This window comes from Rattus rattus, chromosome 6 (assembly GCF_011064425.1).
Source record: "Rattus rattus isolate New Zealand chromosome 6, Rrattus_CSIRO_v1, whole genome shotgun sequence".
Taxonomy (NCBI): Eukaryota; Metazoa; Chordata; class Mammalia; order Rodentia; family Muridae; genus Rattus; species Rattus rattus.
Genome location: NC_046159.1, coordinates 145,921,702 through 145,941,420, shown reverse-complemented (window position 1 = coordinate 145,941,420; position 19,719 = coordinate 145,921,702). Strand labels below are relative to the sequence as shown.

Genomic DNA, 19,719 nt, shown 5'->3' with positions numbered 1-19,719 from the left:
TCATGAACTTTTATAGCCTTAATTTTCTTTTTATTTCAGTTATTGAAACTCCATAACACAATAAAGACATACAAACAAAAACCACTATCTGAACTTCAGGCTTGAGCTTAATCTGTAAAATGGCATACCTAAAGTTATATAGGGAACTATAACATATTTTAGTTTTATAATAAATGATAATTGTGCCAAGTTTAATTCATAATATACTGGAACTGAATTTAGTTTAGTGGCAATAACAGAGAGGTTTTGGCCAGAAAATAGAACAAAGGCAAGTATTCGAGGATTATGGTAATATAAGGAATATTTAGTTATAACAACATACAAATAGCACTATCATATTGTCAAATAGTGGTTTTCAAAAAAATGGGATTTTTAAAAATTGAGATATTTTCATCATTTTAGTAAAAATGATATAAACTTGATTTTATCACCCAAATGCTAAATACTCAATGGATAGATTAACAAACATGGAATACAGCTGAAGCAGTTCAGTGCATGAGGTATAAACCCAGAAAGATGGGGTACATAGGAAGCAAGCAGAAGGAGAAGAAAGGAGAAGGAATCGTGCACACAGGAGGAGGCTGAGTGACTGGGTGATCAGAATGTGATTCCCACACTCTTGCAGTGTTTCAGTAGGTTACACGTTTGAACTTCAGGGGTGGAAGGGAGTGGTGGATGATAGGGATGGAGAGCGCCATCACAGGACAAACAGAAGTCACTTCAATATGAGGCTGAGACCCTTTGCCAAGGTTGTGTTAATGGGAAAAGGTAGAAAATTTAGTTTCCATGATTTGAATTGGATGAATATGGATCTTATTTGCGTGTTAAAGATAATTATCATGTTTTATAGATAAATACTCTTAGAATTTAAGGATTAATTTATAATATTCAAAGACACAAATTGAGAGTTCTAGCTGGATCACAAAATCTAGAAAAAACCCATGACCAGAGAGGATATAAACCGCAGGGTAAGCTTATTGTTGTGTAGCTTAATTCATATGATGGCAAGCTCTTGTGTTTAGAACAACAGACAACTGTTGTTCTCAGCCTCAATCAGAGATGTGCCTCATCTTTACCATGAATTACAGTGATTGCCAAGACTCTTGGCTTCTCAAGGTTCTGCACAGGCTATTGACATAACCCTCTCTTGAGTTTAGGGAATATCATGGAAGAGGGGACTTAAAGAATCTAACAGCTGGAAACCAAAAAGAAGTCCTACATTGTGCTCTCTCTTTGGTTCGCATAGCTTTGGTGAACACACTCACAGTAGCTGTGGTGCCTACACAAGGCCTACAAAAGACTGGACCTGCTGGAAACTCGTCAGGGTTAAAGGAGGGATCTTGGGTTCTCACCCATGCATACTAAAGTATTGGTTGCAGATGGATTGTGGGAGAAGGAGTGTCGTTACCTTCAGATGTGTACCCATTGACAAGCTTACCAGGGACTACTGGATAGTTCCATACCCATGAGCACTCATATGGCCTTGGTGAACTCAGTGGACCACAAACAAAATGATGGTAAGATGGCTAAGTGATTTGTAGGGAAGGAGATAGACTCATTGGAAGGGATATAAAAGAGGGTAGAATCAAAATGGATTCCATACATATAAGAAATCATCAGTAACAAATGTAACTTAAAATGTCTCTGAAGAGGGTGAAATTTTCTCGAACTTATCAGTATTTTCATATTAAAAAGTGGAAAAATATGTTTAAGGTAATCATTTAGAAATAACTGATATTTCTAACATGTTTACAGGAAAGGAAGGAATAATACCCATAACACAACTCACCTGATAAAGAATATTTATTTTACTGACATTTTTCTTTCATTTGTAAGAAGACAAACTCTTGACTTACCAGGCAGCAGCAGTGGCCCACCAGCCAATCTGGAGTATGTCTGTAATCGATGGCTACGAAATATAAAATAAATATATTGAGATTTATTATATTTGTGTACACTGGCATAAGTGTCCTCTTGAGAGGAGCTGGCTCTACTGCGGGTTTTACTGACCACATAGGCTGAGCGGTGTCCTGCCCCTTGCTTTGGTGCTGCCCCTGGATCACACACAGACTGATAGTCATATGATTTATTGAATGCATAAAGTGATATATTAACCAGGTGTCTCATCATGCTCGGGTCAATCTCTCCAAAAAAACGTCCAATCTGGAAAAGAAAGAGTATTTGATAGGTTCAATTTTAAAACAATCTCAATACCTAAACTATACAGAGGGGAAAAAATTAACCTACTATAAGAAACTAAAATGGAAAGCCAGTTTGTACATTTAAGCAAATGACAACCTGCCTTTGCCGATGTTCAAGAATTAAGATTAAATTAGGGACTCTCCTTATTCTGAAGCTCTACTGGAGAATTATGTTTGAGGGAGGAATGGACACCTAAGCCACTACTAAGCATAAGAAAGTCACAGTTAGATGTCCTCTGGTGAAAAGAATGGGGTTAAAAACAGGAAATGAAGGAAACAGTTTCAGTGCCTTGGGCAAAGTTTGCCAAGAGAGAACAATAGTTAATATGCCAGCAATAGACAAAGGGTACACTTTGGTTCTCTTAGCACACAAGACAAAGTAACTGAGATGGTACATACTTTAACTGACCTCACTTATAGTAATAACCATATATAAAAACATCTTATACCTCATAGCTTTAATGGTAAATAGCACTAAAAAAAAGGCCAATACCTTCGGGAGAAGTAAAGAATATACTCCATGAGTGTGGGTAAGACCGTAAACTCACCCCAGTGGGCAGTGCCCTGAACTGGGGGCCTCAGAGAAAGGAATAGTCACAAACTCTTAGCTTTGGCAGAGAAGCTATGCTTAGGGCTGGTGCTGGGAGCTCTTTGTATAAACAGAAAACCTAGAGAGAGAGATCCAGAATCCATAGCTTTTTATGACCAATTTTCAAATTTTGGTCTAGAAACTGCATCTGGACATATGACAACTTTAGACATTACCAACTGATTGTATTGTTTTTTTTTTAACAATTTTCTGAATTGTTTAACAAATTTCTGAATTGTTAAAAGAATGGAGGCAAGTTCATTTCGTGTTAAAATCCTTAACTATCTGCTCTAATGGTAGCTTCTGTTATCTGAAAGTCAAGTCAGTTACCAAAGGAAAGCAAGATTGACATCTACTTTGTGATGAAAATGAAACTAGTCATCAGTTTCTAAAAACCCTAAGGGGTTTTCTGATTTGCATCGTGGAAAGCCACTTTGGAAACTGAACTTCATACCTGATTAGTGTAATCATCATGATTGGCCATCAGAAGAAATCCACCATCATCTAGAATGACACAGTCCATTACCTATGAGAAGGAAGCAACAGGTGTTTAGGAAGGTCAGCATGCTGCTCCATCATTTTCCCAGAGGACATAGATAATTTGGAAGTATATCAGACATAGAGGCGAACGCTAGCAGCAAACCATTGAACTGAGAATGGGACCCCCATTGGAGGAATTAGAGAAAGGATTGAAAGAACTGAAGGGACTTGCAACCCCATAAGAACAACAATGCCAACCAACCAGAGTTCCCAGAGACTAAACCACTAACCAAAGACCAAACATGGACTGACCCAGGGCTCCAGCTCCATATGTAGCAGAGGATGGCCTTGTTGGGGCACCAATGGAAGGAGAAGCCATTGGTCCTGCCAAAGCTGCCTCCCCCAGTGTAGGGGAATGTTGGGGTGGGAGAGATGGGAGGTGTATGGGGAGGGGAACACCCATATAGAAGAAGGGGAGGGAGATGGGATGGGGGAATAACATTTAAATGTAAATAAAAAATATTCAATAAAAGGAAAAAATAAAAAGAAAGTATATCTTCAGTATTTAGTTCATTTCCCTAATGCAGACTGCTATCAAGACCAATAGGATGCATGGTCAAATCTTCCTCAAGAACAAATAAAGTTGAAGATGTTCAAAAGGCTCCGCCTTACCAACATGACCAGACTTGGTTCGCATAGACACGGTTCTTCTCCTTCCCTTAGGATATAAATATTTTCTGAAGAAGCATTGATAGTATCCATATAAATTGGTTTTCTATAGAACTTACTATCATTAGATAAAAACAAATTCCCTGAATCTCTTTAATCATTGACATGTCTGCTATTGAGCAACCAAGAGAAACAAGTACACTGTAGTTAAATATATTTTAAAAAGTTTTCTTACATCACTGTTTCTTTTGCAGTCACAAACTGGACCAGCACACTAAAAAAATAAAAAAATAGAAAAATAAATGAATGAATGAATAAATAAATAAATAAAATCATTTTACATTTTAAAACAAGTTATATCTAATAGCTATGTTCTTATAATGCAACAGCCAGGAATAATTTTAGCTGATCTAAATAAGATCACATAATCATAGTTTATAAGAAAAAATTAGTGCTTCCATTTTAAAACCAGAAAATATGTATCAATATATATCTGTATGAACATTTCAAGTTGTCAAGCTAAAACAGTTTCCATGTTATTACATAGGAAAAAGCAAACATTGCAAATAGGAATTCTTACTTTTATTTAAGTATAGTGGCACTGGAAACTTACTTTGCTCCTAATCAAGGATCATACTTACTTATGTGAACATTGAGACTATTAATCATATTTTAATAACTTTGAAAAAATCTTACCGGATCCCTGATTGAAGTTTTGGTAAAATTTTCTATCCAGGAGTTTACGTCAATTTTAATTCCCACAACTGAAAGGATAATGTAAATTAATTTGAAGTCATAATTGCTATTAACAGCATCTTTCCAATGTAACAGTTTACACAATTTATAAACTAGCCAATAAATTTGCATTCAGTATACGGTTTCAGAGGCTTAGTTTTCAGGGACATTAAGCAATAGTGCTTGTAGTCTTTAAGCTAAGACAAAGAAGTGGTTCTCTACCCATGGACATCGACACCTTGGCAAACCTCTATCTCTAAAAAATTTACATTACAGTTCATAACAGTAGCAAAACTACAGCTATGAAGTAGCAATGTATGTAATTTTATGGTTGGTTTCAGCACAACGTGAGGACCTGTATTAAGGGGTTGCAGTCTTAGGAAAATCACTGACATAAACTGGATTTTACATTCCAAGAAAAAAACTTAAAATAATCACCACCTGGTTGTCTAATTAATTAATAGTATTGCTTAAAAATAATGAGTGCTGATCTTCAAAGTATGAGATCATTTGAGCAGTACATATAAAATGTTTCTTTCACCCTACCAGTTCAAGCATCAGACTCTTAAGACACATTTGTGCAAAGAGCAGACAGATCAGTGTATGAGGTGTTGGGAGAGAGGGGAAACGTGAGCAGCTGACAGAATAAAGTAGTAGTAACTTAGCAACCGAGGGGAAGGTGGCTGAGCTAGTAAAGGACAGTGATTCCTAGAAGTTGAACCATGGTCAGAGTAGCATTGTCTGTTCCTAGGAGCAGACAATCAACTCCCTCTCTTCCATCTGGTCTCTCTAAACAACAGCAAACAACACTGAGTGGTACGATGAAGATCTACACTGTGCTAGACTTTATTATTGTATCCATTCATTACAGCTCATTTCCAGTTCTCAATTGTACTGGGTCTATGTTTTTGTTTGCTTGGTTGATTTAATTTTTTTCTAAATACTTGAACATTTTACATAGATCCAGCCCTGATTCTTTTCAGCAGCTACAGAGTAGTCTAGTATGCAGATATATCAAAATAATTTCATGTTTAAATGATTATAAATGTATATAGCATTGGCACAAACATTTCATGTGTCTGAGGATTGGAGAGAGGATTAGCATGGTTGGATCCACCCCAAATTTAAAATTTTGATCTTCCTAATAAATGATTCCAGCCATCTTATGATGAAATGTATTGTCCCATTTAACCTTGCACACATGTACCCATGATGTAGGTGCTTACCTGCAGGCTTAAGAAGTTTTCCTTGGATGTACAGTTCCACCGCTTTGCTTACCATAATTCCAGATTCGTAGGCACCAGGTCCACTTTCTAAGAGAAAAGGAAACAGGCTAATTAGACGAGCCCTGAGTCCGAGGCTTTGAGTGAAGCATCCCTCTTTTAAAGAGGTTTCAGCTTTATCTTTTCTTCCTGAATATACCAAGAACATTTGAATAGTCATGAACTGACTCTATTTATTTACTGACAGGAATAATTCAACTTGATTTTATCTACTTCCATACTATGATGGGCATGTGTCCGATCACGTCTGTGTAATATTTTCAAACTGTTGGGGAGGCTGTTGAAGGGAAATGGAAGAAATGATCACAGGGTCACAAAAGAGGCTTTACCTTACATGAGATACGCGTCCGGGGACATAACTGAGACCTTGAGAATTTCAGTTCCCTCATTTTTAAAATGGGAATAATAAAATAACTATGTATACAGATGGTGAAGGGTTGAACTAGAAATCCCCCTCGGGGGGAGGGAGCCATATAAATTATTTAAAAGACAGGCTATTAATTTTTATAGATAGCAAATTACACAATTTACACAGATAAGATGCAATTCATCACGATACACCAACCAGTTTCGTTCATTAGCCATGTTTGAAGGTACTAGTTGAAAAACATGGGATTAGCCCCATATGTTTCTACTTACCGTGCATGCCTGCTAGAGATTCTAGCTCTGAATTGCTAGATGACCTTTTGCTGTGCATGAATTCTATTTCTTTAACTGAATGGGTGTTTCTTTTCGTTTTTTTCCAGTCTCTTTTACATATTATATACTTAATAATGACTATTCGAGGTAGTTCACAAAATATATTGATTTGCAGGGTGAGCAATTAGGAAGAATAATTTAACACATAAGAGGAACTGAGAAGGCTGAATTCCAAAGAACACTCACTGTTGAAGTAGGGCGCGGTGAAAACGTAGTTATCGTTATCTAGGCTCCGTTTGTAGAAGCTGTCCTCATACGTCTCTGGGTTCTCTTGCCAGTTTTCTCCAGCCCTAGGGAGGAAATGACTTTCATCATTTATATTCCTTAAGGTGCATGATAACCTGAACTCCCTTCGTGGAAATACAGCTCTACAGACAGGTCTCCTGTTCAGGTATATCTAAGGAAGTCAGGCACGGATAGTGTAACTGATGCTCATTACTAAGCAATACATCAGCATAATAAGAATAGGAAGAAGCTGACTCCCACTCATGAAACTACGGATGAGCCAGTTAATTAATATTAACGGGCTTCGGTACCTCCTCAGCCCAGTGCAGGAAGTGTTCCTAACATAGGGACAGATACGAGGCAGGGAAGAACAACGTAAGCAGGGATACACTACGCCGATGCTGCTCAAGGTCGTCATAATGCTCATCTAAGCAGTTGGACTCTATCTACAAAGTGGAACATCTCTCTCAAGCTCTCTTAGATTTTGTAATGGATATATACAAAGATGACAAGCAACTGCCATTGAAACATCCTATAATAATATTGCTCGGGCAAATGGAAAAATTTTATTAATATAAACATTTTAAACAATACTGCAATTCAATATACTAACAGCGATCGGTTTTCCCAAAGAGTAGCTTCCTTACATGGCAACATCTAGAGCCTTGGCACAGGCTGTTGTGAAGAACTTATTTTTACAGATGTTATGTGAACTTACTCTTTGGGATAAACTCTTGTAATTCCACCATCAGTCACCACAAAGCGTGCCTTCACTCCTTTGCTGGAAGTGGAAGAAAAAAGGAGGACATTTAAAAAAAAAACTGTAATAGCTAAGCTACGTGTCAGTAATACAAATTTACATATTGACACATAAAAAGGTAGGTTAGTAGCCTATGAAATTAAACTCCCACTGCTAACATATTTAAGAGTTATTTTAGAAGAAAGAAGGATGGGGTAGTCTCTTGAAGACTGACTAGTAGTCAGTAGGGAATACAGAGGACATCAGTGTATAGAGAAAAGCAAATATGAGGGAAAGTGAGTAAAGGCATCTGGCGTTCCTCTGTGAGAACTGGATGAGAAAAAGGGAAAGATATTACAGGAAGTCCAGTCTCCAGTACAAGGTTCTTAAATGGTCCACCTGTGGGTGGTTCTGTAGTTAGTTCATGCTTGACAAGTGTCCCCTCGCCCACCTCTCTGAGACAGGATTTGGTTTATACACAACACTTAAACATGTTCATCCTCTGCTTCTCTTCCTAAGTGCTGGGATTAGAGACATGGACCAGCAACTTTGTCTTCAAGCTCCATGTTTATCTTCACTACAAGTACAGTTTAGAAACAGGCCTGGGGCAGGGATGCCTTGTAGGGGCGACGAACTTAGAGCTGGGAACAGGACTGGGAAGCACTAATGACACAAAGCTTGGTTTTGCAATTTCTGAAAAAAGGGTATTTTAGGGCCTTGATAATGAAGAAGAGGCAGAAACATGATGAGGAGGACTATCTGGCATCCATTGATCGACTAGAAAATGAATGGAGAAGAGATTATGAATGAGAACCACCTTGAGGAACTCTGCCCTTCTTGCGTAAGCGTACGGCATGTGTGAGAAAGCTGAGTAAATGGTCAGTAGGATGCACATCTTGCCACGGACACGCACATACACAAACACGTCTATTCTATAAGCTTTATCGATATTAACATGTAACACTCATAAATGGCCAATGTCAGTACAGAGCTACATTTGCAACTGAAAATGCAACCAATCAACAATGGCAAAATGATTTCCTGAGAAACCATTTCTGAAGCTAAATAACTAACAATTTCTGAGGGCCATTATCCAAAAGTTTCCCAGGCAGATATGAAACTGAAATGCAAAATATACATGTTTATTAACTACAACAAATACTTACATATTTTTCTGTTTACTCCAATAATTTTGGACAAGTTCATTTGTAAAACCCGCATCCAGCAAGATTCTATTAATCAAATCTCTATTACCTAACACAGAAAAAAATGATTCCTTTAATTAAACTCACGTAGATTTTTTATTCCAATTAATAATGAAACAAATATATTTACTATTTTCAAAACTAGTCATAGATATTCAAGAATATCTCATATGAATTTGGTATATTTAAATCATTGATCTTGTCTTACGTATTGGATCCATGAACTAATCAGTATTGCAAAAGTTGGCTACTTGTAAGAGAAAATGTTTTATCAAAAGATATCTGACTTCTAGACAGGACATGGGAGCTCTACCTATGAAAACTGACCAATAGTTTTGTCTAACCAAGACTTGCACAGTGATAATAACAGTTGCTATGCTACATGGAGAGGGGAAACTTTACATGGCCCCACTCTTGATGAACAACTTGTAAATAGTGACTGCTGAGAAAGAAACAATCAGTCGCCTCCAGGGACAAAGCCCTGATAGGATACCTGATTCCTTGTCATCAGCCCATATTCATGTGAACAACACTAAACAGACATAGGAGGTTATGTGTGTGACTGTGTTTGTGTGTGTGTATATATATATATATATATATATATATATACAAATATATATGCACACACATATTTATATACAAATTTGGATATTTAAGATGTATATATATGTGTAATATATCTTAAATATATATATATACATACTTTTGCATATGTTGGCACTTGAATTGAAAATAAGAGGGCATGAACTTGATGGGGAGTAGGGAAGCACTGTACAAAGGAAAGGGAGGGAAGAAAAGGATGTGAATTCAGTGCCCATGGATGAAACTCTGAAGAAAAATCTTAAATAAAAATAAATAAATAGACGAAAATGCAGAAAGATGTCTGCAGCATGATATTTTAGGAAACAAATAAATGATTTTATATTTTATGTGTTTAGTTTTATAGCTTAATATGTGGTTCCATATATATGTGTATACACATATATACACACATATTATATAGACATACAAACATGTTTATATTTATATAAGTATATATGTATACATATATGTATATATGTGTATATGTGTGTATGTGATATATTTATACTCTCATATAGGTAGGATTATTAAAAGAAATTTTCAAGTAAAAACATAAAACAGAAAAGTCCCTGCCTACTTTCACCTTTTTTAAATAAGAAGGTCCTTTATTTCTTCCACATTCCACAGCAGAACATAATATTTCAGACCATAAACTGGACTTCTCGACAATTCCTATAAATGTCCACTTTTGTGTTTCTTTTAGAGCAAGAGAAATGATAGAATTTTCCTACACCCACACCATTCTAAAACCGGGTTTTGAATGCAGTGATACCAGTTCAGGGGCACTGGCTTCTGGCTGCCATTTCTGGAATAACTAAAGAGCTTACTTGTCCATAGAGGGAATAGAAAATGAGGACCCAAGATCACAGAGCATATCTTATTCATTTGCCTCTCATAGTTTGTCTGCTCTTGGTGTATGAAATTCCAAGACAACCTAAAGGTACTTTCTTCTCACATTCATGATAAAAATCTATGTGATTCAAATAAGGAATGTACAGTCTTCACTAATATCTGACTTATGTGAGAGGCTGAGGCGAGATGGAATTATTCAGCTGGTTTTGCAACATAAATTTGAGTTGGAGCAACAGCTTTAGAAAGGTGGCTTTTTGGTTTTGATAACTGATAGAAGTGCTTTGTTTAGCCTTTTCTAATAGGAGCAATTGCTTTTTAAAAAAGAGAAAAGAAAGGAAAAAGGGAGAAAGAGTATGTCTCATCCATTTCTTCATTTTTCAAATTCTATTTATTGGGCTAAAATGTGGTGCACTTGCTTTTCCTCCCTCATTTATCACTTGAATTATATCCGAATGCTGAATTCTTAAAGCAATTTCTGGATGAATAATTTTTTACTATTAAAAGTTCAGAACCTCAGTATCTGAGCAAAATCTTAAAGAAGTAATGGTGTAGATTTATTGGAGAGACAATTATGATAATTAAAATTAATTTTTAAAATTGTCTTCATCCCCCAGATTTGTCTCACAAGGTATAAAACTATGAAAGTATATTTTTTTAAACAAAGTTGTTTGTTATCCAACTAAGTCATAAAGAAAGAAAACTAATAGGTGATTACTATTGATAGTCTATTCACATGAGAACATAAATTTGAAGACATAACACATTCAAAGAACATATCTTCTTTTTCTCTACATAGAAAGTACATTTACTGTAATGAAACTCTCCATTAAATGGTCAAACCACATTTTCTAAATGTGAGAGGATCTAGGGTGAGCATGCCATTTAAGTATTTTCAAGGGTGATATTGTGTTAATATAAAAAGTTAAGGACCAATTTGTTGTATATTACCCTTAAACATTCATGCAGTACAAAAAAAAAAAAAAAAACAAAAGAAACGGCCCACTAATAAGCTGATATGATTACCCTGAGACTTGATCAGATGAAGCAAACTGATCACTTTGGACGCAAGCACCGAGTCAAGTTCTATATATACATATATACTTACAGGAAGGGTTGTTTGGAGTTTTCCTGTCAATAAACTCATTGAAATTTAAAAGAAATTCAGTGTTATTATCTGAGGGTTTCAGGTCATTGCAGTATTCCCTGAAAAACAAGATTTGAATATTTAAGGTATTAAAATCAAAACCTTACAACTTTTCAGTTTGCTGAAACATCTTTAATTGGGTGTATGCCTTTGCAAATTATTGGTCTTATTACCCCCATTTTCTTATCTCTTATCACAGTCCACTGCTAGTAAATGCTGAGACTACAAACAGTATGTAGTCACTGCCCAGTCTTCGGAGAGTGGGCGCTCGGTACAGATGTACTTACTAAAATAGCATGGTGAATGTGGCTTTCATGATCTCATTTGATAATTAAGACACATTTATAATATTTATTCTTTAGAATATTAACATACTTTTTGCATAGCAATCTGTATTTTATTATTAAAACAACATGCGAATTTAAGATATTTTATAAATATTTTGAGGGATATTGAGAAAATATGTCCTCGGAATGGGTTGTCAGAAAAGAAAAGAATGCTGGATTCTTTGTTTTATTTCTTGGTGCTTTTGAGACACAGTCCTACTATGTGGTCCTGGAATTTGCTGTGTAGTTGAGCCTGGCCATGGTTACAGGGGGAGGTACAGTACATTAGAGATGTCATGAGCATAGGATGACTGAAAGGTGTGGACTGGAGTTGGCCTGAGCCTACAAGATATGTGTGCTGTGGATGGCAGAGCACGGAGGAGTGGAGGTCCCTACGCCCTTCAAAGTCTAGAAGACCTTAAATGAGTCCTAGATGATGAACACTGAACGACAACATTCGATTCGTACTCCTAGATGTTGTTTTCTCATTAGCTGTAATCGTTTCCTGAATCTTTCTTAGACTAACAAAGTATATAATGTATAATTTTACAGAAAACTTTGAAGTTTTTACAGAGATCTTCGACCAAAAACCATGAAGGCAGGGTAACTTAAAATTATACCATGTTTTATATTGTTATTTTAACAATGGGATCTTATAAATAAACAGTAAAGGGAAGGTTATGATTTAAAAAGCATGCACTTGTTTCAAGGTAATAGTGGTCAAGGATGCTAGTTCATTTTTGCCAATTTGACACAAACTAGAGTCACCTGGAAAGACGAAACTTCATCTGAGGCAGTACCTCTATGAGGTAGTCTGTGGGCCTGTCTGGTGTGCATTCTCTTCAGGAAAGAGTAATGTGGAAGGGCCCAGTCCACCATATGCAGTACCACTGCTGGACAGGTGGCCCTGGGTTATATAAGGAAGCAAACCCAGCAAGTCACAGAAGCATGCCCGTGAGTAGCACTCCTTCATGGCCTCTGTTTCAGTCTCTGCCTGTAGGGTCCTTCCTGAGCTCTGACTTCCCTCAAAGATGGATTATGGTGTGGAAGTCTAAGCAAAACAACACCGCTTCCTTCTTTGAGTTACTTCTGGGTGTGGTGTTTTATCTTAGCAGCAGAGAACACATTAGCATCTTAAGTATTTGATGTGGTAAATCATTGTAAGCAAAACATGACCCACCCCCACGCCTCCAACCTCCCCACCACCACCACCCCAGTCCTCCAATCCCCCACTCTCCACCCCTGCTTTCCAGAACCTACACAATAATTCCAGGTGTGAGGGCTTTCTGGCCAGGGAGCCTGGCCCGACTGGCTGAACTCTAAACCAATGTGCTAATGTGAATCTCTGTCTTTAAAAAATGATTTTAAAGCAATAACATTCACCAAGGTTCACCTCGGGTCTGCATATCCACTCTACATGTACACATACTGACACAGGTAAACACAGATATATGCACAATCATAGTTACTACTGATAGCCATGTGGTTTTAAATATGATACACGTACATTCTTAGATTCTCCACTTACTAAGTATTTACTCAGATCTACAGTATACAGGACAAGGGATTCAATACTGAATGTTGAATAGGAATTCAAGTGGATTCATAGTAGCTGAAGTGAACTGAATAAATAAAAAAGTGCCTAAATCTTTGGTAAGGGAAACAAAGGGCCGGATGAAACAATCAGCAGGTCACAGAACAGAGTGCTGGTTGGAGCTTCCCAAGCTGACACTGGGATTTAGGAGTTTGGGTACGTGTATACACAATGAAAATGCAAAAGAGAGCAGGTAGGATAAAGCAGACAATGAAAGAACAACAAAACCAAAAGCCCAGTAGTTTTAGAATAGACTAAATACATCTGGAATTTGAAACAGACATGGATGGGGAAACCTTTTAACATAAGACAATACAGCAAGTGATTCAGGCTCTGTGACCTCTGATGTTTGTGCTTGGACTAGGCAATTCAAATCTACTGCTGTTGTGCCCAGCAGAACTTTAATGGTAAACTTGACACAGACTAGAGTCAATTGAACGAGGAATCACAGTTGATGGTTTTTGCACGGGTCAGTTTGGCCAGTGAGCATGTCTGTGGATTTATGTTTTGACTGTTAACTGATGCAAGAACCTTCACCCTACTGTAGGTGGGGCCATTCCCTTTGTAAATCATCTTATCCCCTACAAAAAAGGTAGATAAGCACATCATGGTGAGCTGGCCCAAAAGCAGTGTCCTCTCACAGTTTCTCTTTCAAGTTCCAGCTTAAATCCCTGCCCATTCTCCCCCCTACAGTAGACTATAACTCGAGACTGTAATCTAAATAAACCCACTCTTCTTCCAAGTTGCTTTTTGTTAGGAGTTCTTTAGGACAGCAAAAAATAATCAAAGTAGAATGACAGTGAGACTGCCAGAAACAGTACATAAGAAAATGAGACTTTCTGCACTTTAATAAACAGGCAGCCGGTCTGCAAGCTCCTAGTTTATGGCAAAAGGAACCACAAGAGAACCCTGAACCCTGGTGACAGAACACTTGAAAGCTGTGGAGTACTGCCCAGATAATCACCATAACAATGCAGAACCACTGGTTAGTAATTAGCAGTTGAGAATGATGCCCTTACAGTTTAAACACTCTCTCCAGTCACAGGATTGGAAAGCAGGAACAAGCAGAGGAAATGTGAGATTCATTCAGATGCTGCTCTATGCACAAAAAGGCCTTGGCCTGCACTAGTGCAAAAGAGCTAGAGAGTGACCGAAATATACAGAGATCCAAGGATAGAACTCGCAAGGCCCAGGGATCAGTTAGACATCAGCAAGAGGGAGCAGACCAGGACAATTACCATGTCTCAAGATTGTACACTGGAAAATTATATTTTCTTCATAAAAACAACACAAGGAGAGCTTTCCAAGTGGGACAAATATTTACAAGACTCCGAATTGGAAGCACATTGAAGAAATATTCCTGTTAGGCTTTCCTGACACATGAACGTCTTATATGGAAATACGTGGGTGGACAAAGACTGGCAAGAGATCCGTTCGCTCCTCTCCTGCAGTGTCAACTTGTGTTTGTTCTTTACAGCAGTTAGGACTGTCACGTTAGATTTGGGAGACATCGCCCCAACTTGTAGGTGAGGAATTAATGCATGGCTTGTGGCTTAAAGATGGACTCACATTAGACAAGAGCCTAGGTAAGTAAGCACAGTTCTCAGCACCTTCACTGGGAGACATAGAACTGAGGTTCATGGGAGAATCTTGCAGCTGCAGCTGCAGGTGGATATGGCTAAGAAAATTAGAACAGTGGACCATCGGGAGACATGGTGGAGATGAGCAACTCTGCCCACAGGGCAAATGAAGAAGGGACTCTCTCTCAAAGCTGAGGATCAGCTTTGTTAACTGTGATTTTTTGAAAATATTACAAATACTACCAACTTTTAAATAGTAGCAGATTTTAGTAATTTTCATTTGCAGAAATAAAAGGTTACCTATGAATAACCTAAGGAACCCTTTTTAGGTACTGTGAAAATTTTCTGCAAGTGTGCAATGAGAAAATAATAACGGAATCTTCTAACTTTTTTTTTATACTTTAGCCTAGGTGAAAAGCAAATTGAATTGATGAGTAAGATGTGTTCAACATGAATTGTTGGATGAGGTTGGGCATCACTAAGCATACGTGGAGTCTCAGAGTTGAAAGAGGAAGAGAGGAAGACCCTAGGAACTTCTTTATCTAAGCTAGCAGAGTTTTCAAGCCTCACAGTCAGTGAGAGACCCTGTCCCTGGGAACAAGGAGGAAAGCAATAGTGAAAGATCTCTGGTCTCCATGGATGCACAGCTTACACAACCACATACACACACACACAAAAGTGACACACAGATTATGCAGTGCAATGTTATTACATACAACACACACACATGCACCATGAGGTAATACATGTTTCCTCCTCTCCAGCTGCATAAAAAACAAAATGAAAACAAACCAAGAGGGAAAACATGACTTTGAACCCCTACTGTCAAAAAGTTGCAAGAGGACAAAATGGAAGTGAATCCTCTGTTTTGAGAAAAGGCCTAACTTTGACATTGAACAGGACACCCAACTCCAAAGAGATCCTATCCACTTTGTTAATGGCCTCAATACATCAGACTTGCTCCAAGCGCTATCCACTCTGAGTTGTTCCAAGTATTTCCTGAAATTAACCAGTTTACCAAGGCTCTGGACCATCAGCTGCCCAGATGCTTAAAGGTTGCTCTTAAGTAAGGTTGTATAGGCGAGACATCAAGTGGCCAAAGAGAAAGATCTACACTGAGAAGAAAGCGGCTGGCCAAAGGAATGTCTCTACTAAGAGACCACCTGTGCTTAGATCAGGGGTCAAAACTATCAAACAAGCAAGCTCAGCTGGCAATGGTTGCTCTGCCCACTGCGTTGCAAGATGGTGTCTTCTACTGCATCATCATTGCCTCACATAGGTGAACCGAGAAGACTAAAGTGCCCTGGACAACAAGTAAGCTAGTGGAAGGAAGCAGGACCAGTCACAATGACAGATACAACCGTCTGCGGGAGATAATGCCCTGCGCTCAAAATCAATGGTGTGCATTAGCAACCTCCAAAAGGCAAAAGGCAAAAACTTTAGGTTGCCTGTAACATGCACACTGCTAAGTTGTCATTATGTCAATATAACAAAAAGCTGTTCTTCAATAAAAAAGTCTACCATCCAAAAGTCTGTGTCAAGTACATAAAAATATCCTTATGAGCTTAAAATATTCCATATCTAAGTGTAAGGGCTTCTCTATATGTACATATGCATCTGCATATATGCTCACACGATAATGTTATATATGGAGTACTACGTCAGCTATAGAACTTCCACTAGACAATTCTCTATTATTGGACGTATTTGTTCATTCCAGCAGACCAAAGCTTCTCTTTCCCATCTGCCACTATGTACCCAAGTTCTCACACTTATAGCAATTGCTTTACAAGTATTTAAACAAAATAGCAGGCACTTCAATGCATAACTAGGATATTGGAAACTTATAAGTCATTGTCCTTTGGTTCCATGGTTTAACCCAGAATGAAGCTAGAGTAATCTTGAGCCCAATTTAGGATTTTTTTTTTAAAGGACGAAGCCAACAACGTGAGTTATTACAAAGAAAATCCGAACAGCACAACTAACCTTGGTGCTATGAAAGTGTAGCCAGATTCTTCAAAATTGTCTGGCTTCAGGGTTTCTGAATCTGAAAATATAAGGATATAAGATTAGATAAACAATATAGAGTGTATGCTTCAAGTGTCTATGCCAACATAAGAACAAAAAGAGTACCTACTTAGAAAAATCTAAACAAACTATCTACATCTCAAAGTTAAAAAGAAAATTAACTGACAAGATTCTTAATGTTTTCCAACACAACAAGTTCATAATATGGGTACATTTCACGAGACAGTTACAGCAATAATTCTACATAAAATTCTACTTATACTTTTCCATTTACTAATTCTAATACATTTAAGTATCTTAAACTCTTAAAGTATTAATCATAGGCTACAGCAAGTTTTCTGATTAAAATATCAATGCAGAATTTTATCAACATTTTGATAAAATGCTTTGAATGAACTCATTCATGCATTTAGTTAAGTAATAAGAATCTTCAGTATGAATTAGTAGGTGGAAAGATGTAAAAACAAACATGATATTAAGTCTAAAAAACAAATTAAAACCAACTTGAGTGTGACAGGTTGCGTGAGCAAACACAGGCACACCTGCCCTGTTCTGCTGCCAGCTTTCAGGAAGCCGTGAAGGAAATTCTAGCAACTGAGAAGCACAGAGGATAATATCCAGTAGGAATGGAAATATTAGTGAAAATGCTGTGTACTAAACAGAAAGAAATTGAGCAACAAGAAAATACTTGCCCTTCATTTTCCCCTTTTTTGCTGTAAATCCATCAGAAAGAGAAAGCAGGGAAACAAAAAAAAGAGGGTAAAGTAAAGGGGGTCACAAACAATATTTTATTCAATGACTGTGAATAAAAATATTGTGCATAGATCAAAGGTCCAATTATGTACAGCTGTAGTTTGGGGAAAAAAACCCTGTATTTTTGAAGGCTGAAAGGTATGCCCTGTCAACTTTATTACTTTTCCCCTCTCTGCACTGTGGTTATTTCAAGGGTCTGTTTTGGCAGAATGGTTGATGCAAGTGCACTCCCAAAGATACCAGCTCTGAACAGAAGCACTTACCAATCAGCAAAGACTCACTGCTCACCCCTCACCACAGAAAGACTAGCTCATGCAAAATCGCTGCTTGTTAAAAGACCATCATACCTATTACATGAGAGTGCAAATATATATATTTTAATCATCTGCAATAGAGAAGTGTCTACCGTTGCTGTAAACAGCAAAAGAATAGGCAGGAAAGTGATGGAAACTAGTAAAAGATATATATGTGTTTCTGTCCTGGATCCTAACAGAAAAAAAAAATTTAGGTTGCTAGTACACATTCAGTGGTACACAAAGGCTATGATGGTCATTTTGGTTCACTAAATCTAGCCATCAAAAACAAAATAAAACTGAACGATGACTTGAAATAGGCACTGAGGTTAATCACTCCACATTCCGTAGGATGCTTAAAGGTGAGTTCATTTGAGTTACTGAGACATTTAATGTGGATTATAAAAACAAAGCTAATTGCCAAGCACAACATTATTCTGGCCAAATGCAAAAAAAAGGAAGAAGAAGAAAAAGAAGTAAGTAAATAAATGAAAAGGTAAGGTAAGAAAAGGAGAAGCATTGCTAGCACAGCACCAGGAGCAGAGACTATGTTGGTATTTGCATATGAAACATTTCACACCAGCTCACAGACCCTTAAAACGACAGGCACAGAGGAGACAGCACTGCAATGATTCTCTGAGCACATAGCAAGGCAGGGAAGGGTGATCGGACTGCCAGTGAGACTGGAGTACCTGCTCATATTCTATCCATGTAGAATATTTCTTGTTCCTTGCATGTTTGGAATGGGTTAGAATCATTGCTGTTGATTTGGTAATAATACCTACTAAAATGTATGAGGCTTGGGTATTCCAAAGTCTAGGCAAAAGCATCTGAGACTAGGAGATAAGAAATAGACCCTGAGGTTGCTTTCACAGTACTTACATCTGGCCTGAGTTATTGTCTCTTCTATTTTGGCTTTTATATAGTAAAAACTGTAGGTTGGCAATACCAAGGCCAAACTGCAATAGAAACAAGAGAAGCATAAACACAAACACACAAAAATGAAACATAACTTAAAAAAAAAAGACACATCAAGTTCATGGGAAAATCCAAAGACTTTCCTCATGCCAAGGAGAGGACATGTTATTCTGACAGGTAAATGCATTCAGCAAATAGAATTCTTAATTTCCACATTGCTAAACAGTGTCAGTCAGCTCTCTACAGGATGGGGACTTAAGAGGCAAGGAGGTAACAGGCTACCTAATGCAGCCATAAGATAACTTTGGAGGAATGCCCTTCATCCTTGGTACCTTTCCAGACACTGTCATTACATGTTCCAGATTTGGGCAAAAAAAAGGAAAAGGAACAAGGTTTAAATTTAAACAAAGAAAATATTATACCAGTTGGATATATTCTCTTTATTATGCATAATGTTGAATGCTTTGAACCAACCATAATTAAAATTAGAGAGTTACCATAGCCACCACTGGAATCTTACGTCAACTTCAATATGTTTTAGTCACAAAGACTGTTAAACAGGCCTGTCACTCACCTTGTTTGGAAGAGTCCTCCCAAGAAGCTGTCAGGTAGGCAAACTTATACCCTTAGAAGTTCCTAATTTATAGAGCATCTGATGACTATATTAGAGTTTTTAATTCAGATTAGGCAGTTGTCAGAAATAAACTTCTCTTTCTAATTTAGCTAATATATACAAGTAAGACATACAAATGATAATTTGTCCACATTTGATATGCCACGAATGTAAATGGAGGCAAGAAGTGTGCCTATTTCTAAGATGGCCA

General features: G+C 37.5%; 1 protein-coding gene across 1 annotated transcript in view; it reads right to left on the bottom strand.

The window, feature by feature from the left end:
• Positions 1–19,719, bottom strand: part of Cacna2d1 (calcium voltage-gated channel auxiliary subunit alpha2delta 1) — a 530,523-nt gene that overhangs the window by 13,208 nt on the left and 497,596 nt on the right. The window contains exons 22-34 of the mRNA XM_032907054.1: positions 18,860–18,936; positions 17,624–17,644; positions 16,890–16,950; positions 11,365–11,462; positions 8,787–8,874; positions 7,600–7,662; positions 6,843–6,946; positions 5,901–5,987; positions 4,636–4,703; positions 4,175–4,213; positions 3,245–3,316; positions 2,011–2,163; positions 1,857–1,909 (exon numbers count right to left, since the gene is read on the bottom strand). Of these exons, the coding sequence (XP_032762945.1) occupies positions 1,857–1,909; positions 2,011–2,163; positions 3,245–3,316; positions 4,175–4,213; positions 4,636–4,703; positions 5,901–5,987; positions 6,843–6,946; positions 7,600–7,662; positions 8,787–8,874; positions 11,365–11,462; positions 16,890–16,950; positions 17,624–17,644; positions 18,860–18,936 (984 nt within the window). The remainder of the gene's footprint in view (positions 1–1,856; positions 1,910–2,010; positions 2,164–3,244; positions 3,317–4,174; positions 4,214–4,635; positions 4,704–5,900; positions 5,988–6,842; positions 6,947–7,599; positions 7,663–8,786; positions 8,875–11,364; positions 11,463–16,889; positions 16,951–17,623; positions 17,645–18,859; positions 18,937–19,719) is intronic.